We start from the raw sequence: 22,282 nt of genomic DNA, 5'->3' as shown, positions 1-22,282 counted from the left end.
AGCAGGAAGGTGATTGTAACTGTGGAAGTGCATTCCAGTCTAGAAATTTTTCCTTTTTTTTTTTTTCCTTTAGGTGAATTTGAGCTCTCCCATTGCTTTTTGTCTGTTGGACACGCTTCAAAGAATTGTCATTTCTGCTGGGTTTAAAAAGATGAACAAAAGAGCTATCCACTCACAGTGCTTCTGCCTGTCACTGACTTATCAGAAGAGTTTTGTCAGAACTGTCTGGAAGAAATGATGAAGTATTGGGAATATTTTGATCAATAGTAGACTTTGGACAGAAACAGTTTTCTGAAAAGCTTGTGGAGCTATGTAATTTGGTTGGCTGGAAGTTCATGTCACATACATATTCATTGTGAGAAATGAAATCCTTAACAAGGGGTGAGCTCTGAATTCTGCCTGTGCCCCTACCTAGCTTGGTTAATCTTCATGCATTTTTAACTACAATTCTAAGATTCTCTCTAAAATAAATTTCAATATTGTCAAAGGGAATTTACTGCAGTCTGAAAACACTCCTCAAACTGGCATGCTTAGATGTCTCCATGCAGCATTGATGGTTTGGAGTAGCTTTGGAACATGTGCATGACCACAGAAGCCAACATTCAATCCCCTTGACTCAAGCATACACAGAAAAAAAATAGAACGGGAGGTATAACCTTCCTGCTGTCACTACTGTTTCTAGTCCTTGGAAATGGAATTACCTTTCCCCATTTGGTATAGCGGTACAGTGCAGTCTCACACAGATCTTTCTCTGACACTGAGACAAATTCAGCCTTTTTAAGTACAAGAGGAGTTCCATTGACTGTCTTTTTTTTCTTCATAAGCAATGGCGGAATTCAGCTCTTTGGGTTAAAAATGAATAGTGCGAGAACGTGGCATATGGTCGTTTGCCTAAGAAACTATGGCTTGTGTTTACTGAAAGAAATTGTAATGTGTTGGCATTCATTGTAAGTCAGCTTAACTGGGAGCCTGCCAGAATCAAATCAAAATGTGTTCACTGTATATCCAAAATACAGCACAACTACCAAGTTGTAGTAGCAAGATGTAACAACCTGTTTCAGAATGAAACATGAAAACTTCCCAATATGCAAAATAAACTCATTACATGTTGTTTTCAGCCTAGAGTTATGACAACCTTTTTTAATTTTTTTTTTAATGGAACTTAAGTAGCATAGAGATAGCCCTTACAAGATCATTTCAACAAAATTTAGGGTTTGATTAGGCATTTATAGCTGGAAAGAGGGGGGGGGGGGGGTTTAGGAATTTTTGGTGGGAAAGGGGGGGGGGGGGGAGCCTTAACTTGTCCCTTGATAAGCTACACCACTGGATTGCTTGTTCAAACATGTTGTTGACAACTTCAATGGGTCTACCAGATCTAAAGGAGCTATTGAATGTGTATCAGTATTGTGGGACACCTTTTCTCCCAGCACAGTGAATGGATACTCTGTTTTTCTGTCTTTGAGTGAGTAGCATGCGTAAGAGTTTGTGTCTATTATGATTTGGATACCTGTGTGTCACAGACTACCAGAAATGAATCCTTTTCTTGCCCTAGCAATAGCGATATGGCATGTTCAATTGTCATCTAAAACATCAGTCTATAGCTCAGTGTACTTTGTATCTCAGCTTATACACAAAACACTGGTGACCTTGAGGTGATGACATTTATTGATGCTTTAAGACTGAAGTTAGAAGATTGGTTTTGTGCATTGTGTGTGCATTTTTGTCAGAGACAGTTTTTGCTAGAACTTCACGTTCCAAACGCCTATAGTGCTACTTATACAACTGTTCAGTGGCAATAACCACTGGTACTTCTAAAATGGTGTCCTTCTGGCTCTAAAAGGAGAGGTGGATGTAGCTGAGCACCTGCTTTTTGAAGGTCTGAATGTGCTTAATAATAAAACCGATGAAAAGAACATTCATTTAAGTACCATCAGTTATTACTCTGGTGTCCAAGGATTTTTCCTTCAGTCCTTGAAAAAGAAGCTTTGTTTTGACCTTTTGTGTCTTTCTATATGTAGAGCCAAATCTCTGGTTTCAATTCAGACTCAGTGTACATATCAACCTGACCTTGCAAAAAGAGACTTGTCTAGGGAAAATGGAAATAGTAATTTCTTTCAGCTCTGTATCTCACGTGCATGTCCCCTGGTAGAGCACTGAAAAGTGCAAAGCAGGCCACTTTGACTTCTCCTGGCTCCGCACTGGCTGTAGTTCTTCAGAACTGACCCAACACATGAGTCATGGCCTGGAGGAATTTTTCCTCATCATCTTCTCGTGATCAGTATCTTCACTTTGTTGACTGTGACCAGTGTTCTCATGTTTCCCATCTCCTGATTGTTTTTTTTTCTCAGTCAACTGAAAAGCCATGACTTTGAGTCCCTAAAAGGTTATACAGTATTTTTTTAATTAAAATAACATTTATGGACAATTTTAAAGGGTTTTATAATAAATTTATCGAAGTATTATTAAAAGGCTATGACAGAGGAAGACAACATATAGATGATGAGACAGAATGAGAAATTTTGTTTATTGTGGTTTTTTTGTTTATAGTGGTTCTCTCTTTATGGAACCAACAACCTACTAATATTGAAAGGAATATAATCTCTTTACAAGTAGGTGTTGTTTAAATCATGTCAATGCCTATCCTAGAGTGGAAGAGATATCAAGAGTGGTGCAATTGTAAGTATATGCTACCAAAATGCATCTTTACTGAGGAAATTAGCACACATGTATACCAGTAAGTGTCATGGGAGACGTTAATTCATGTAGAGGATTTTTCAAAATGGAGGAAGCTTTAAGTGAGGTATAAATTTTCTGTGTGATGTCCTTCCACAGAGACGTGAATTTCGATCTGTGAAATTGAATGGGACCATCTCCAAATCTTTGGCCATTGTGGGCTCAGTCATGCAATATTCAGTGCACTCTGGCTCTGCTCCAGCAGTGCACTTAAGTTTGATTTGAATCATGTGAATATTCCTGTGCAAATCAATTGGAGGATTAGCAATATACAGGGCAGTGAGGCAGGCACTTAAGTTCTTTGTTGGATCAAGGCCACATTCACACAAATCATCACTACAGTGCTTTGTATGTTAAATAATGACTGGTCCCAAGAATAGGACCCTCCAAGATCAGGCCGGAATTCATTAAAAAAAAAAAATTATTTTTCAAATAGCTGTGTGCCCAGTAATCTTTTTTTTTGGGGGGGAGGGGGGAATCTTTCAGTGGGAATTTTAGTACTATGATTTCCACAGACTGCAATTATCTGACAAACATCAAACTGGAGATGTCTAATTAGATTTCTATTTTAAAAGAAAATGTGCTTGATTTGGAGAGTTATGCAGTCTGACTGCTGTTTCAGTTATGAAATGAAACATAAGATACATCTTAAGAAGACTTCCTGTAATTGTCAAGGATTTAACTGATGATTTCTTAATTAAAAATTAACTTTTTAATATCTTACAGTTTCATTGACGTAGTCTTCAGTTTCCTTCTCTTTTCCTTCTTATATAAAAAGGACCACCAGTCCCACTGAGACACTTGGGACTAAAACAGTTTGTGCCTGTTGGAAAAGGACGCATTTGTTGTGCTCTGCATTTGTAATACATCTTAAGAATTTTGCTGTAGCAAGTTGTAGCAGTCTTGTGCATCAAAATCATCTTTCCTTTCCAAGCTTTTTTTTTGTATGGCTGTAGTCCATCAAACAACTTTATGGCAGTTCTGGTTTAAATGGTTGTTGCTCCACCCACTTGCTTCTACCTCCATGCTTCTTGTGCCACTGCAGCTCCTCCTTAACCTGTCTCCTGGGAATGCTGGCTCTGGTTTCTGTGCCTGTATTGTAAACTGGATTGTAGAATATTCACCTGCCAAGCAATAACCTTTCTTCTTTTATTTTTTCTGGGCTATTGTTCAGATGGATCAGTTCCCCAGTTCAGCTCAACATGCAGCCATAAAGACATTTGGAGTTAGCAGCAAGCTGCAAGAGGCAGAGAAGAGCAGAAAATGACTGCTTTAGCTGCTGAATTTTCAAACCAAAGTTGTTTCACAGGCTGTTGACAAAAAAGGTTGAGTTTCCCTTCACTTTCCGCATGCTTCACCTTCAGTTTGCTGAAATAGGCTGATCTGATTCACTGTGCTGCCATAAAATTACTAATGCCGATATAAGAGGAGGGGGAAGGAAAGTTGTTGCCTCTTTTGGTAGCAGCGTGGTCTGAAATTGGCTTAAGCCTATTATGGAACTGCACCTTTAGTGATATTTTTATATCTGAAAAGATAAGAAATATGTTATCTTTAGAAGTATAGCTGACACATCAGATACTTGAAAAGTAAGAGCTGCTGAGAGGTGGTGAATAACATAGTGGCTAAGTAGTAAGGTAGGCATATAAAGTACAAGTTTTGCAAAAGAATAGAGAGAAACAAAGACAATATAGTACAAAACTATCTTGGCTGAACAGGGCTAGGATTTCTGGTGGCAAACATGGAAACATTGAGACAGTAAGGTGATTAAATTTGAAGTCCCAAACTTTAGTTAAACTTTTTATTACTGTATAAATTCTTTGAATCAGGAACTTCATTAGCAAGATTATCACAATACAGACTTAGAGAAAAATTAAAATAATAGTTCCTTTAGTATGTGAGTTTCATATATGCATTATTTTAGTATGTCTTGTTAAATTCTCAATTAATATTAATGTAGTATTAAAATAAACTTTAAAGAAAGGACTGGTTCTCTGTAGGGAGGAATATGCCAAGAAAACATAAAGTGAAAAGTGATTAACTTCAGCATTTCTAGTAGAAATAATCATATAACTGATTGAGAGTGGTCTCCATCTCATTTTTTGGTTTCTTATAGTTGTATTGGAAAGTGAGACACTAGCCACAATAGGATCATCACACTGTTATCTCTGCACTTAACTAATCATGATTTTTTTTTTCTCCCCCAAAGCAGGAGCAATCAGATTAGCAGTGAGCCTTTCTGACCCTTAGTAGTGCAGTCACTTAGTGCAATAAAACTTAGATGACTTGTGAAATAATATAGACCCTGAAGCCCTCTAGAGGAAATACTAATTTTTCATCCTGTCCCTGAAAATGACTAAAGTCAGTCAAGGACATTCAATTTTTGTAAATAATTTTTAACATGATTGCAGGTACCAGGTTTGCTTTTTTAAGTTAGGATTTGCAAATTGATCATAGTGAGCAAATAGCCTTGTTAGATGTGTCTTAAAAGACATCATAAGTTGAATTTTTCCCGGTCCCATTTATACATTTTTAGGGAAAAGAAACACTGTGAATAGCACTGTCAATTAATCTACATTATCAAGTTACTTAACAAGTTACGTTCTCAAATGTAGTTTATTTGACAAAAGGATAGTAAAGGAAAAATCCAAATTCAGTCTTAAGCAGCTACTGTGTTTGAGATCAAAACAACACCTTCTTTTTTTTTTTCTGAAACTCTTCAAATTCTTAATTACAGAGACCATGAAGTAGGGAGAGATGTGATGTTAGAGATGTCTTATGTAAAGTAGATATCCTTAAAGCATTTAAAAGCAAGAATCATAATATACTTTACATGTAAAATACACAAAATAATTACATGCATTTTTAAATTGAAAATTATTAATAATTTGTGCTTGCTTTCAGGGAAATAATGCACTTAGCATTTAACTTTTAAAAGCTAAAAATTAAGGTTGTGGGGTTTTTCCCAAAGTAGTGCAATATGAATATGCAACCTGAAACGTTTTCACACAACTAAATCCATTTCCATAATTTTTTTCATGCACTTGTTTTGCTTTTTGGACCGAGGTTCAAAAAACCTGGACTTGAAGTTCAGCTTGTAAGAACGGTTTCTGCTGGTGTCAGGGTTGTGGGGGAGGGTGTGTGTGTGTGCGTGCGCGCATGGCGGGGGGGAGGTCTTAGATCCATACTGAGCTGAAGTTGTGCATCATCTGGAAAAGCATACAATTACAGCACAACAGTAACTAAAACTACTTAATCAAATCCTCTTATGCCATAAAAATGCATCTATGCTTCTGGCTAAAATGAAGCTGCAACTTGCCACCCTTTACCTCTACAATCCTCTTAATACAGGTGTACTGGGCTTCCATTTCCAGATAGTTAAGAAGCAAATTGTAACTCACTGTTTGCTAAACCCTCTTAGCGATGAAGCAGCCTGAAATTTTGCTGTGGTTTGTAGAATTAGCAACCAAGTTACCCTTGCTCTTTTGATCAAATATGCCACAGGCCAGTTGTGTAACAAATTCCTCCAGGTAGCCCTGCTCATCCAGCACTTTTCTGAGTCTGCAACACCTCTGCTATAGCCTATTTGTAAGCACTTCACCATTAGTTGTGGGCTGAAACCCTTTGTTATAAATGGCAACATTTCCTTTATAAATTAGGTACTACAACACTCACGTAAAGCTTTTCAAGTTTTCTTTTTGTTTTTACAAATACATAAAATTTGGAAAGAGAAAATCTCTTGAATTCAGGAAGCACTGAGCTTTTTCCATATGTGCTGAGAGAGATGGGAGCGGCCAGATTTACCTATTAATTTGCCAAGAGATATCACAGGAAAAAACAATTGCAACGGTAGGTGACACAATGCATTTTCACTGAGAATTAGTAGTATCCTAAGAAATGAAGTTGTCTTTGTTTCATGTCATATTGCTAGAAGTTCAGAAAAATGGCAATTTAGAAAAAGCTAATCACATAATGATTTAAAGGCAAAATTTTTCGTAAATATGAAAGTCACATCTAGTTCACTATTCTGACCTTTTTGGGTTATCTCAGTCTTACTTCCCTGCTTTTTTTTCTTATCACAGCTATTTTATTTTGTACAGAAGCCTGTAGATCTTTGATTTATTTGTATACTCACTTTTGCCAGCAACTTATTATTTCTGCGTTACTCTTTGCATAACTTGGTCCTGCCTGAGGTTCCCAGCCATGTTATCTCAGGGTTATGCTCAACGACGAGAAGACGACATCTAAAGCGTGTCTGTCAGTCGCAGCCTCCTGCCTGTAACTGTGGTATCAGGTGTAGTAGGAAAGTGTGGTGACAGGAGCAAACCACTTCCTAAGTGTGACTTAAGGAACTGACTAATCTCTAATGTCTTTCCATGTTTAGTTCTCTGGCATATATGAAAAATAAAACACAGTGAACCAGAAAAGACTTTTCTTTTTGAGATTTTTACTGGGAATGACTGCTAGTGTAGTGCAGCAGCCTGCTCCCTGAGAAGCCACGAGGAATGTCCCCAGAAACATTATTTCATATTATGCTACTTTTGCTGACATAGAATTAATTTACCCTGCTCAGTTAATACAGTGCATTGCTCCGGGTTGTTGGGTCTGTATTATTAGCGGGTTAATACGTTTACCTTTTCATCAGCTAATTAGAGGTTTTATGGACAGCTCTTATTACTGGTACTTTACTATTGTGTATCTCTTACTCCTTGTCCAACGTCTTGAGAAAAAAGCTTCAACTGTTTACTTATGAAGAACAGAAAAATGACTAGGAATGGTCTGAGAACTATGTTTCATTTTTCCCATGTTATCCTTTGGCAGTAGTGGGCTCTATAGCTGCAACAGTGGTGGAGCTACTAGGTCTAGGTGATAACTGTGTAGTACTTTGTTTGATGCTTCCTTGTCAAAGAGATTTAAATCTCAGGCACTAATCCTGACCGATGTCCCTTTTTTGCATGCTGCCATGTGAAAAAATTAATCATCTTAAGCATATTAAAAAGTAATATTTCAAACATCAGTGTGTGATATCCTATGGTTTTGAAATGTTTTGTAATCACTTGATTTTACTTTTTTGTACTGAATTACCAATAACTTTATTGCTTTGCTGGGCAGATTAAATTTTTTTTATACATTGAGCTGTAATATTTTATTCATGGACTTTTAGCTATATATTTCTTTCGATATGATAAAATCCTTGCCAGTTTCATGTTACTTCACAGAAGTATTTAATCTTGGTTAAGCTATGGCCAGATCAAATAGCAAAACATTTAGAATTCAGAATTAAACCACAAAATCATAGTGATTTAAGATGTAGTAATATTTTTCATCATGTAGTTGAAGCCAGAGACTTAATCTATCTTAATCTGATACTGCATGAAAAGTGGTAGTGAATAAAAATTTCTAGCTCTCATTCTGTTCAATAACAACTATAATAAATTTGTCTGGCATCATCATGTAATATAAATACGTAGAATAAAAATGGGTAAACGTAAGGAAAGAGAAAAGCTTCTTTCTTCAGTAGAACTTAGAGTTTGATTTCTTTCCTTTGTGATTTCTTCCCATTTGCCTAGTTTTTCTCGTTTCACACACTTTGTATCAATAAAAATAAGAATTCCTAGTATGGGAATTTCCTGATAATTAATTGACAATTCCTGACAACTACCTGACTTGTAACTGATCTAATTACAGACTGCTAGAGCTAATTCCTCCAAACTGCTTAAGTAAAGAACCTAATTTAAGATCATCCAGATTTGTAGAGTCAACAGGACAACACAAACAAGAGCTTCGGTGCTGTGCATGGTGTCCTCAGTGTTTCCTTGAAATCAAAGGAACAAGAGAGGTGCATGTGAAAGCCCAGACCAACTGATCCACAGGATTTTCCAAGTCACCAACCAACAGGTGCTATCACCAAAGCTTCTGAATATTCCTGAAAAGAATCAAATCCTAGCCTTTTCTTTACTTCTTGCAGCAATCTGAAAGTAGATTCCCAGTGATTTTTGGCAACTGTGTGAGGAATTGTCAAGCCTACCTTCTACTTCTAGGATTTGTAACTTGCAGGTGTTTAAACTATTACTTGTGAATTAAGTCCTAGACTCATAGTTGCTGAAGGAATTGTGTTGAGCAGAAATCTTACTTGTTTGGGCTTTTCACTGTAAGTGTCTGCACTGGATTTGTCTGTTCTTTTGATATCTAGGATTTTTAGTAAAATATGTCAGTGAAGTCAAAACAAGAATTAATATATTTTGGCACTGAAACATCTGTAGCAATGAAACATCATTTTTGTTTGATTCTTCTCTGTCATCTCTCTTACCACCACTCAGCTTTGCAAGCGTTAGCACTTGCTGACAGAGAACGCGATCTGAGGATTCTGGCTATCCTGTTACAAGTTTTCTTTGTTGATAACATTTTGCAGCCATATATAAGCCTCAGAAAATTTCAGTTTCTTTATGTGTTTTGCCTGGGAAGTCACTGTTCTGAAGCATCTGTGACACTATACCTGGATGGTTTTGAATATGATTATGAACTGAATTTAATGTAGAGCCCTATTGCGAGCTTGTCAGAGATACTTTTAGGGTAGGATTCATTTCACCTAACTTTAAACGTCTACCTTATGATTATATGAATTTTGCCTGACAAGTTACTTTTTTCTCTGTTTTGATTAGCTCAGACTTATTATGTATCTCTTGAGTATTTTTTTTTCTTTGCATTTCAGACAGGGACAAGCGGGTCATATTTCTGTATTATTTTTTGTACAAAAACTTGTTTGGTGTGATAGTTTTGTTTAGTTTTTTATGATATCAAACTATAGATTTTTTTTTTTTTTTGAAGGTCAATCTGTGATTAAGACTTTCCTGTGGGGAGTGCAAGGTGGATAAATCCTTGGAAACTGGAGAAAGGAGCTTTCGGTTATATTTATTTGTTCTAGTACTTTTGCTTTTAAGATCAGTCCTTGTACAAGAGAATGCTGTTCCTTCCTTATTAGAATTTCTGACCTTTCTAAAATGGAGGCAACAGGGCTCTGAAATAAACTCACCTCAGTGTGCTTAAGCTCTAGTGAAGGAAATGATACTTGATTTCCTAGTGTTTTTCTTTCCACCTAAGAATGATTCCTTTTTGTTGGTGGTTTTTAGTTTGGTTTATCTTTTTTGTTTTTGTTATGTTGTGGGTTTGTTTCCCCCCGTCATCTTTGGCAACAGGTTAATGGTTACTGCAAAAACACCATTTTGGAAATAGAGAACTGGAACAGGCGCTCTGAATCACCTATGCCACTACCCTCCTATCTGGGGAGATGAGAAGACAACCTTTGGTACTTATTGCAAAAAGGAGGAATACAAAACCTGATCACATCAATTCTCCACTTCTAAACAACACTACCCCCCATGCACACAGGGTAGATGTTACTTCTTCTAATTGTTATGACTGATCCTAGAGGTATTCGGTCACCACCAGACTTGTTCTGATACAGAAGTATTTGCTCTTTCATGACTGGGTAAAGAGATTTGAGAATTTGGTTATGCTGGTTCTGCATTTTGGTTTGAGTATAAATCAAGAAGATTCTTCTAAATATGAATCTATTTTTGGCCTTGTGAATTTATTTTATATTGTCTTTTTAGCTGATCCTAAAAGGTTTTTCAAATGTTGATATGTATTTCAGGATGTGTGGAACAATGGCTGGGATGGTGATCGTAAGTTTGCCATCTCAGCAAATAAGAGAAAACAAAGTAAAGAATTATCAAATGTGGTTTTCTTACGGCGTGGCTTGAAAAACATGTATGTTGGCAGTGGTGCCAGCCTAAGCATCTGCTCTTTCATCCGCTGGTGTATTCCACCTCGTTTGTGCCAGTTAAAAATAGCCGGTAACAAAAAGGAGTGAAGTTAACATAGAGCAGTTTCTGACCCATTTCACTACATAGCTGCACACAGTCGTACGAAGCACGAGGAGCAGGATGTACAAGGGCACCACTCTAAGTTGGAACCAGCGCTTCTGCCAGAACAGATTCTCATCAAACTTTGTCTCAAAAAAGTAAAGCAATGTGTTACGTGAGTCCAGTGCAGGAAATAGATAGAAGTACTTGTCTTGCATTTGTTTGGCCAAAGCATTTCTCTCTTAATGTAATGAGGCAGACTTAGTGTCCAAGTATTCTCAGCTTGGTCACACTGGAATGTGGAAGCATATAATCAAATAAATGGGAGGTATGAATGTGCTGGCTTTTAGAGGCTTGCTAGCACTTCCAGGTCATTCTTCAGCCATGCTGCTTCAAAACTAACTGGAGGCTGTTGTTATATCTTTATCAAGGAGAAAATTAATGAGGCTAAGGAAGGACTTAAACATTTGTTAGCACAGAGAGCTAGTAAAGACACTTCCGTGTTTTATCACTTTTATGGGAAAATCATCAGTAACAGCATCAGTTGACATTCTTGAGATTGTTGTGAAATGTGACAGCAAGGAGCATGCTCTTGTGTCTGAAAATGTGATACGTTCTCTGAGTGTGACACTTTTCTTCCAGAAACATCTTTAAGGTCAGCTGTAGTTCCAGCAAGCTTCTTGAAAGTGCTGTTTCTTACTTCCGTGGTAATACCACAGCTCAACACCACCTGTCAGTTTGTGAGGAAAAAGTTAGAATGTCTTCACTTCCTATTATTCACTCTTAGGTAATGAAGGCAGAACTACATTAAGTCATTTACTTCATACATATGAATGTCAATTTAAGGGTGATGGCATATCATTAAATCAAATTTTATAAGTGCAGCGGTTTGTTCATTTGTTATTAATATTGCTTGACGCATCCCCTTGCAAAACCTTCTCAGATGCTCTGAACTCTTAAAATATTAATAATTTCAGCACAGTTTTTGTCTTGATAATACAGTTATCTTGGAAAAATGCTGCCAGAAAGAGCTTGTAGTTATAGACACTGAAATTAAGGGAAAGCCCGTTGCTCTGGCCATGCTAAAAAATAAATTAAAAAAAAATTAAATTTTCAGTGTTGATGTAGTATTCCCATTGGTTTTGCATATGGGATAGATTTTGGGAGGATGGTTTGTGTCTCAGACTCTTGGTGAAGTGGCTGTGATGTTTGCCCTTATTCACAGAGGAGGACACTTTGGAGGGGGAAAAAAAAAAGGGGTATTCATATGCTTAGGAACTTGCTATGGATTTTTACATTTCTTGAAGATTATGTCTCTTTTACAAAAGGTTCTTGTGGCTGAGGAGATCTGTCATTGCAAGTGAAACTCTGACCTGTTCTGGGGAGAGAAGAGGAACCGAGGTCAGAAGGTTCCATCTCCCTCCAGCTTGTGTTCTCATAACACTGCCTCCCTGCTGGTACAGAGGAGAGGAAGCTGCCCGATTCATGCATAGAAAAATACAAGAATAGGGAGAGTATGGAAGGAGAAAAAATGTGACATCTGGAAATGGAAGCTGGCAGTAAATGAAGGGAGTTGAAGATATGCAGGATTTTGCTAGGGGAAAAAACAGAATTTTGTGATAAGAAGCAGGAGGGTGAGAGGATACTTGTAACGGACTATTGAGGCAGTGACACTGGCTGGCGCGTGGGATGTAGCTGAAGGATGAGAACAGGAGAGGCTGAGGAGAAGAGAGCCCTCCGATTGAAAGGACAAGAGTGGGAGAACCCGTCTGGCTGGAGAAGAGCCCAGCAGTGTTGGCTGGATGCTGCTGCTTGAGCATGTCTGCAGAAGGCTCTGACAGGGCGGTTGTGGAGCCTGGCTCTGTCAGGAGAGGGGAATAGGAGCAAGAGAAGTAGCTTGTGCACCTGCACAGTCTTAGCCGGAGGTCTGAGACAAGTGGAAGAGCTTACGTCCAGTAAGTTCAATCCACTTTGAAGCCTGGAATGGAAGTCAACGTTTTTGGTGTCAGTTGGTGTCTGGGAAACATTCATTCAAAGCGCTCATCCCGCTCTAGTTCCTGTTCATGCAGATTATGGATCTGTAAAGTCAAGTAGCAGAAATCTGCCTGTATTTGCATCTAAAATATCCATCTGTGTCTGTGTGAATATTATAGTGTCGCAGAGGAAACTCATCCGGGAAGCACCATTTAAACACATTATACTTGCACAGTCAAGCATTTAAAGGTCAGATAACACTAGAATTGAGGGATATTTTTTTTTTTTCAGAATAATCTTAATTCTTTCCTTTTTGCGTGTTTGTGCATTCATGCTATGACTTGTGATTTTTAATGTAGGTTTTGTATGAAATTTTGCAATCTAGCTACTATATTGCTATAGATTAGGTTTGTAACAAGTAGGCTTAAAGATGCAAAATACTGCATGATACTCTGGTTTTTTAGATAGACTCTAAGTTTAGGAAAGTTTAGGTCTGAAACGCTCCAAGCCTGGTGTTTTAGAGTGTTTTCAAACACATTCTCCTTGACTCTTTCTGAATTGCGGGGATATGAAGATCCTTTTCTCCAGGCACTCTAAACGGCTTTTTCTTCCTGAAAGAGCTTAAGAACAAATAGCTGATATTTGAGAGTCAGCTTAGTGTGAACATGGTCCTGAAGATCATGCCTTTTCTTTATTTGGACTGAATAATTCTTTAAAAGCTTTTAATGTCATTGACAAAAAATATCCACCTGATGATTTTCATTGTTACAAGTTATGTAAGAATTGGAAAAGCTCCACCGTGCCTAATCCCAATGTAATAAATCAAAGGGGGTTTTGGTCAAGAACACCCATGAATTGATGTGTATGTTCAATAAAATTACGTTTAGGAAAAGTCATGCATTCTCCACCTAGTTCTCTCTGTTAGAGAGAACAACCAGTCAGTTTCTTCCAGATCTTTCTAGCTAGCTGCTAAATATTGCTTTATATAGAAAATACCACTTGTTTTTAAAAAAATAAACCCCAACCTTTTCACTTTCTGTAACAATTACTACTTGGACTGAGCCTGTAGATGCTGTTAAATGCTGGATATATTTAAGCAGATCTGAATATGTAAACTGAAGGTTGTGACAGGAGCGGAAGTTTGTGCTGCCTTCCCCAATTAATTAGATAACTTCCAGCACAGAAATGAGTTTCCTTTTTTAATAGCAAATAGCTAATTTTCTGGACCTGCAAGTTGCTTTGCCTAGGAAGAGAAGCCATTGGTGGAATCAGGCGAGGTGTCTCTGGCGCAGTCCTGTTTATTTGAAAGGTCATGTGCAAGGTCACTTGCAAAAACCAGCAGGAAAACAATATGTTTCTTTTCTTATGGTTCCAAACCTATTTCACCAGTCTTCCTCTCTATGCCTTTTCTCAAAGCACGCACAGTTTCTGGTTGTCTTTTACCTTTTTTGTTCCCTTCTTTGCAGTGTTTCTGTCCTTTTTATTATCCTTGTCACCCAGAGGTAGTTTCAGTACAATCAGTTTTCTTTTGAATTATTAGATGACCCTGGTGGCTCACAACTTGGCTCACACTGCGGAGACGCATGTGCTGGTGCGGGCGTGTTCCTGTTGTGCACTGTGGTCATATTATACAAGGTATCTGCCCTCACAAACAAGCGCAGTCACCATTTGCAATTATCTTCACTGAAGGACACAGCAGCTTTAGTGGATTTCCTCCAACCTCTAGCACAACAACATTTGAAAATTTATTTTCTCCCCATTTCACTTTGATTTATTGATTTTCACAAGTCACCATTCTGCAACAACAGAGATATGATTGTTGTATAGCTTTTATTAGTCAAATGAGATACATTAATGGGAATATTAATTTGCTCTTGGCAGACCAAAGTGTAATCCTTCCGAACAAACTGAGATTGTTCCATTGACTTTCAGGTTTTGTCCTTTAGACCCAGATTCCTCAGAGGCTTATATCTATACCTCAAATTTGCTGTTGTGTATAAGCCTTTGTGCAATTGTGATTTTAGTATTCTATGTGCTTTTTATTTTAAAAAATATTTTAATTAGGAAAAACGTTAAATACTTTCTCAGACCCTTAATCAAAGTGGTTTTGACTTCTTTGCCAAACTGGCTATAAGTGGACTCTAACACTTCCTTGCATCAGTGCTAAACTGCAGAAGTCAGGAGTGATAAATGCATTTCCACTGAACTGTGTTCCTTCTCTTTCATCCTAGACCCTAAAAACAGAATGAGCAATGCTGCATTTTTATAACAGAGCGTATCATTGTATATACCCTCTTCTGTCAGAAGAATCACCTTGTGAGAGCAGTCGTGTTTGTGACAAGCTGAACTGGCAAGGACCTTTCCTGTCTGCCCTCCCTGTAACCCCTCCATTTCACAGCCAGTGTGCTGTTGCTCTAGCCAGCTGCCATATATTTTCCTCTGGGAATAATGATGTGGTATGATCAAAAACATCATTTGGTCAGGAATTTTTAGGATAGATTACAAAACCAGCATAGTTTACAATAAGTAACAAAAATCCATTAAAATACATGAAAAAGGAGAAGAGAATAAATGTAATTTATGGAGAGATTTATGAAAAATTGGAAATTACAGACTTTTTAACTTAGAAATTGCCTTTCTTTTGTGATGGATCACACTTGACAGAGTTATCGTCACCACATCTCTCCCTTGTGAGACCTGCCCTGTCTGTGTAATTTGACTTCCTGCATAGAGGGCAACGACCTGTGCTTTTCCTTCATTTAGTTTTATAGTAATTTTTTTTCAATATCCCTGTCTAATGCCAGAGAGAAAGGGACAGATCTTTACATAACATGGCAACTGTGTTTGTGCTTTTAATGTAAAACAAACTTGATGTTTGTTGTGACATCACTGGAAAGATTCATTTTAATCTCAGTGGGTCTTACTGCCCACAATATGCAGCATCTCTTTTGTGATGTTGGCTCTGAGTTAATACTTAAATCTGATTTTAGCTAGCTCTACAGAGAATTTTTTTTTTATAACATGTTGGTTTGCTTTGTTGTTTTAATGTTCCCTTTTTTCTTAATTATGCAGTTCAGAAAATAAATATTTTAAAGCTAACTGGCTTTTCTTTTCCTGCCCTTTCTCCCTACCTTTTTCCCCACCTCCTTTCTTTTTCATGTTTCCTTGATTTAGGCAATTTACTACATGCCCTACTTGCAAAATCATAGTTTGCAGTAAACATATCAGAGATGCTTGTTTTCCTCTACTCTTTGAATACAGAGATAAAGTTTCCCTAGTCCATGTGGGTGGAATAAGATTTCTTTTACTTAAAAATGGAAAGAGACAAGATAGCAGATCTCTCATCATGGATGTTAAGTCTCAGCTTTAAAATAAAGCATACCTGTTTAAATGCTTTTCCTTGAATTAATTTATTGCACTATGAAGGATATATCAGTCAGTTACAAACTGTACCCAAAAAGGTAAGAATGTGCAGAAACAGAACTGCAAGCCTCTGTGTTTCTTGCCTAACTCTGACACTCTGTAACTTGGGAATAGTGGTTTAATTTTATTTACTTACATATAAAACAGAGTTAATGCCCCTTCCTGCTTTGTAGTTATGAATCTTAACTAATTTAAGTCTTATCTGTAAACAGAAATTATATTGAGAAAATTGCGTAAAGAGCACTAATGAGGCCTAAGTGGCTTGAGGAAATAAATATTCCATTCGGCTTTGAGTCAAAATGATCTCATTCTGTACTCTTTCTAATTGCATCTTTGATATTTTCATGCTAAAAACAATTATAGCCACGATAATAAAGAATGAAACTACTGATAGCTAAATTCTTGCTTTGTAACACCTCACACTTATCAAACACAAAATTTTACATCGCCAGAAGAGGAACAATGGAATAAAATACCTAGCTCCTAGATAGACAGAAAAGCAGAGAGCAATGGACAAATATTTCTTTTTTTGTGTGTATTTACTAGATGCTGTCATGCTATGAGACAGCCTGGTCCTTTAATGATATATTTCTGTAGTCTGTTGTCAACTGCCATACTGTTTGCACCATTAAGTAAACGCCTTCTAAAGATGCTCTGGGGAGCTATTACAGAGTGGTACGAATAATAAAAATTTCATATTTTGCTCTTCTGTTGTACATTCTCTCTGGCACAAAGGCACATTTAATTCATCTGGCCACACAGTTTTCATAGGATGTCATGTTCACTTGGTATTTTCTTAATCTTTCTGAATACTACAAATGCTTATTTGTGGCCAATGATTATAAATATTTAAATTAATCTGCTTCACTTTTGTTCAAAATAATTTAATTTCTGATATCAGTTTCAGTGACTTTTTCTGATGAGTTTTAGGCAAATATTCACTAAAAGCAGATCTGGAACACATGGGTTTTGGCGTTTGTTCTGAAATTATTTCTAAGAATTGTTCTTGAGCAAGCAGGAACAGAAATGTGTAACAGCTCTGAATTTAAAATGATAAATAATAAACGCAGAACTTGCAGTGACCAGTTCTCAACCAATCCAAACTGAAATATACTTACATAAAATCATTCATTAAATCATTTAAAACCATAAACAGATGCAGAGAAATAGTCTCCTGTTTCAGACCATTCAAGAACAGAGAAAAGGCTTAGGTGTTAGTCACAAACAGACTGCTGATTTGAGTTTAAAAAACCAAAAACCAAACTACGTCATACTTATGAACAACATAAAATATGACATTTTATATCACTAATCTAGTTTTGTATGGTATAACATATGTATAAGCGACTATAAAGCTGTGCATATTACCTGGTAAATGATAAATGAGCGCTATAACATAACTTAGGACTATCAGTTTACAGAGTAAATAATAGAATAATTTTGAAAGAGAAGTTAATTGAAAGAAACTGCAAGATATCCCCTTGTATTTACGGAACAGAAGACAAATAGGTTGTTTTGTTTTATTCAATTCTTGTGTCGTCACCATCCTTGTGTCTCAAGCGAATTATGTTGGCTCAATTGAGACTTAATGTGGTAGTATTCAGCATGCCAAATACGAAGCGTCAGATCTCTCTTTCTCAGATACTCTGTTTAAAAACCTGAGAATAGAAAAACATGGACAATATCAACTATTTTTGTCTACAGGATAGTTTTAAATTTCACATTTGCTGACTTCAGTTTCCACAAGATTTCACTTCTCCAGCAGGTGGTTTGGTTATTCTGACCAAGTCCTCCTATAACTTTTAGAAATTCATCTCTGGACGCTAACTAATGCCAGCATTCAGTCAGGCTGTGGTATTGCATGCTGGTTATGTGTTTTGCTAGTATTTTCTATTACAATGAAATAGACCAATTTTATTCGATCGAATTAAATCACTTAATATTATCTAAGAAGGTATGCTTATAAATGGAGTAATAGATAGTAATGTAGTTTTCTAGTATGTTTTTGGTGAACTTCCTTCATCCTCTTGTTTAACTCATTTAGCATTCCTGTGCTAATTTAGAGGAAGATATTTCTGTTCATCACTGCCAAAATGTGTCCTCTGGTTACTTAAAAGGACTTTTATGGTTGAAAAAGTGTTAAAATAACTAAAAATTTCTCTTTAAAAAGATACTAAGGTACATGATAAAATTATCTGTTTCTTTACATTAATAATCCAGGAAATGAAGACAACATTAACTTTTGCTTTATTTCTGTTTATATTGCATACGTAAGAACTTTTAAAGAGACAGATGAGAACAATATTGTTCACATGCCTATTGCTTTCCTTTTCTATATATACATTGTGTTTTCTTAGTGCTTGCATACACATTTTCTCCTTAATTTAACCATACTGATAACTTCATGTGTATTTAATAGAAGGCTGGGTGCAGAAATTATGATATTTCGAAGCTCTATCTTCCTTAAATTCCCAAGTTGGTTATTTCTGTGGTTTCTGGATATCTGGTTTTTTTATGGATCTTGGGTTTACTTGCTTCAATGTAGGACAAATAATTGAGAATCAAAGTGTTCTACTCACTCTACTTAGTAGGTGAAATTACTGAAGCTGAATTTTTGTAGATCCCCCGAAAATCATATGCATATCAGGTTTTCACTGCATCTAGTACAATTCTAGACAGAGTCCTTGAGGGAACTCTGCATCACCTCACGTAGCTTTCAATAGTAGAGAGTCTTGTGTTCAACTAACTGTTCTAGCTGGAAACTTAAAGCATGTGTGGTTCTGAAACAGATTTGGAGGAACGAAAAATATTTCAACCTATGTTGTTAATCAGTCCCTTCTCTGGTCTGAGAAATAGAATAATGCGGCAGCTACCAAATCTGTTATTCTTACCATATCAAGTTTCAGGGTGAAATGGAATAATTCTTTGTACATGGGCAAAATTGTATTATTAATTGAAGGTTTTATAACAAAACCATTTGTATGTTGTTGAGTTTCAGAAAGTTGGATAGTTTGACTTGGAAAAAAAATATTGGCACTGGGTGTAGCACAGTTAGCATAGGTGGTTACTGAGCCTGAAAAACACTCTTCCTAATCAGTGATAGCCGCACCGTATGACTCTTCAGAGTCCTACAAGAGGAATACCAGGAAGAATATGCTCCTACTTATAAGCTAAACTTATATTTAGGTCTTCATGACATCATAAGAAAAAGTTTTCTTTCTTATAGAAAAGGTTTTCTATAATGTTACACTCTGTGCTTCTTTGTCCTTCCCCCTGTCTCCTTAATAAGTACCATGAAGGTTTAAAATTAGTATTAAAATGTTTAAGGATGTTGAAAATAATGTCAGTAATATAAAACTTTTCTCTTTAGTAGCATGCGCTATGCTATGTAAGTTAAATTGTAATTTTTTTGCACATGTTCCATAATAGATCCAAACAAGGAATTACATTTGTATTCCCAAGAAATTTCTAAATTTGTGAATTACAGAATTACGATTGTTTGCCTCTGTTCTCTGAATATGCATTGTTGGCTTTTTTTAAATAGGCCTTGATGATTGCCTCCAACAATACATAAAAAATTTTGAAAGAGAAAAGATCAATGGCGAACAGCTGCTACACATCACTCATCAAGAGCTTGAGGAACTGGGAGTCACTCGCATTGGCCACCAAGAACTGATACTGGAAGCAGTTGATCTGCTATGTGCGTTGGTAAGTGATTTCTTGCATCACTCTGGGTTTATAAATTTCCAAACCCAAACTAAAATAGTGTTGACTGCACTCTAGAGCGATATGCTTGTACAGACACAGTGGTTTTGCTTCATTAAAGGACAGATATGTACAGGCTTCTTTCAGCTGTAAAGAAACTATATCCATTTTATGGTTATGTATGATGGTCTTCTATTGCTCTTCCTCTAACTTTTTTGGTCTTGCATTCAAATACTGTTGACTATCACTGCTGGCATCCATATGGTTCTGTAATTATATGCCATATGCCCTCGTATTTCACTGGCATTTGCCACACTATACTAAACCAAGTAGACCTGAATGTTTTAACCATGCCAGCATTCAAAAGGATGGTACTAAGGAGCCAGAAGGTAATGCTAATTAGACTGGAAGATTGTTTAAAATGAGCTTCAAGACAAGATTGGAATGATAAAATTGACTTTATCTAAAGTACAGACATGTGTGTCACTTAAAGGTGGGGTTTTTTAGCTACCTGCAAGCATCCAAATTTGGAAGAACACTGTTTTTTTCATATAACAGGTTATTAATCCAGTTAGCCTCTTAACAAAGTATTTGATATCAGAAAATTCTTTTTTTCCTCTGTTAATTCCTACTGGCTACTAAAATGCAACGCATTAACTTAATTCTAAAGAAAAAATAACTTTGTGTAGGTGAACAGGTGAAAGGATATTGAAAATACAAAAAAGTAAAATAGTAAAATTACATAGGTAAATTACATATGACAGTCCCAGTATTCTACTACTTTGTCAGGAGTTCTGCTTTTGCAGAAACTAGGTTATCCTGTGGGATTTTGATAAGATATATTGTCTCCAACAGGGAAACTGGCACTTAGCAGTAAAATAGAAAACAAGCGGGGAAAAATGCACTTGATCTAAGAAAAAAGCAATATGAAGTACCTTTTATTATGCATATGCTTCTTGCAAGTACCTCTAATTACAAAATACACTTAATGTAGCTTGAGATCTACTCTTGCAAACTCAATAACTTATATGTCGGATCAGAGAAGTGCTTTTGGCCTTGGTGCAGCCATACCTGTAAACTGGTGCATACTGCCTAAGCCAACAAACTTTTGTGTTTTGGAAACCTTTAAAATCTAACTCAAGAGTTTTTCTTCTGAAACATTGTTTTCCACATTAAAAGAACCTAAATACCCCACAATGTTACGTTATGTTATCTAAAGAACAAGACACTAGTCAGAAATAGCAGACCCAAGAAGTTTCCTCTGGAAAAAGAATGCCCTTCAGTCAAGTGTGCCCATTAGGAGGACTCTTGCTGATTTTTTTCTATTATTATTTTTTCTTTTTTAAACAAAGAAACTATACCTCTTAAATGCTGGCCCTGCCGCTGGTCAGTAGTGCAGCTCTTCTCTTACTGTGCTGTCTCATGACCTTATTTTTTCTTTTGAAGCAGGATGGGGATTTTCCAGCTCCTGGTATCATTTATTTAGCCTCTTGCCTTTAAGCCCTTACCCTTCCTTTTTCACTCTATCTCTAAAATGCCTGCTTTTTTTTTTTCTTTTTTCCCCTGCTTCTAAATTTTTATCTTCCTGCCCATTCCATGTGCTTTCTGCTGAGTGAGTCTGCTGCCTGCGGCTCTGCTCTTGGGGGTATCCTCTTGCTTCTGACATTTCTGCCTTGCTCCTATGCACAACACATTCTTCAATTCGTGCAGCTTCTTACTGAGCCAGGATCACAAGTAAAAGTTTTACAAGACTAAGTGTACTATCTATTTTTAATCTGTAATAATTTATAAGAATTTTAATCTATGTAACCAAAAAACGTCATTAAGAATTTCTCTTAATTCTTTTAAATAATGACAATAATTGAATGGTAGGCGATCTGATGCTGCCCTTATTGAAGGCTTTACTGAAATACACTTCTAACATATTACAATTGTATTCTTATTCTGTGCTAAATCTTGAAACATTGATAGATTATTGCACTAAAATCTGACTGCTGGTTAAGTGATCAGTGAAAATTGTGAACTGGACTTCATCACTGCAACGGATTTTTAGACTAGCTAGTCTAAAAAAAACAGAGGAAAGACCTTATTCAAAAAGTAATTTAAAAAGAAAGGGGGGGTATAGGGGCATCTATGTTTTGCTTATGCCACTAAACAGGAACTAACATTAAGAAATTATTTGAATCAGAATGTCTTAAGCAGCATGTCCTTTTACCCCTGATTTCCTGAGTTACATTATAAGCAAAGTTAATACAGCTTATGGGCAGCTAGAATACAGCCCCAGTCGGTAAGATGTCAATACATTAATGCATTGTGCATGTGTTTGTATATATGGACAGGGTGCATAGAGCACAAAGTATATTTGTAGATTCATATATACTTTAAAAAAAAGTTTTTCAAAGCTTGTAATGAAAAAAATTGAGGGGAGAGATCAATTCAAACAATCTGGTCTAAAATTCCACATGTGGAAGGGTGGTAACAGCAGAAGCAATAGTTTGTTCTCTCCCTCTGTCCCTCCATTTGCCCCATTCAGCATGGCATGTGTTCCCAGTCCCGTGCTGGCAGAGCATCCACAATGCTACGCA

The 22,282-nt window shown here is 36.6% G+C and overlaps 1 protein-coding gene across 1 annotated transcript in view; it reads left to right on the top strand.

Moving 5' to 3' along the window:
* LOC103919189 (connector enhancer of kinase suppressor of ras 2-like) overlaps positions 1 to 22,282 on the top strand; it is a 211,679-nt gene that overhangs the window by 54,477 nt on the left and 134,920 nt on the right. Inside the window, exon 2 of the mRNA XM_009326655.1 lies at positions 19,537 to 19,700. Coding sequence (XP_009324930.1) covers positions 19,537 to 19,700 — 164 coding nt within the window. The remainder of the gene's footprint in view (positions 1 to 19,536; positions 19,701 to 22,282) is intronic.

This window comes from Pygoscelis adeliae, unplaced genomic scaffold, assembly GCF_000699105.1.
Source record: "Pygoscelis adeliae isolate BGI_AS28 unplaced genomic scaffold, ASM69910v1 Scaffold216, whole genome shotgun sequence".
Taxonomy (NCBI): Eukaryota; Metazoa; Chordata; class Aves; order Sphenisciformes; family Spheniscidae; genus Pygoscelis; species Pygoscelis adeliae.
Note: the sequence above shows the minus strand (reverse complement) of the source record. Positions and strands in the feature narration are given on the sequence as shown.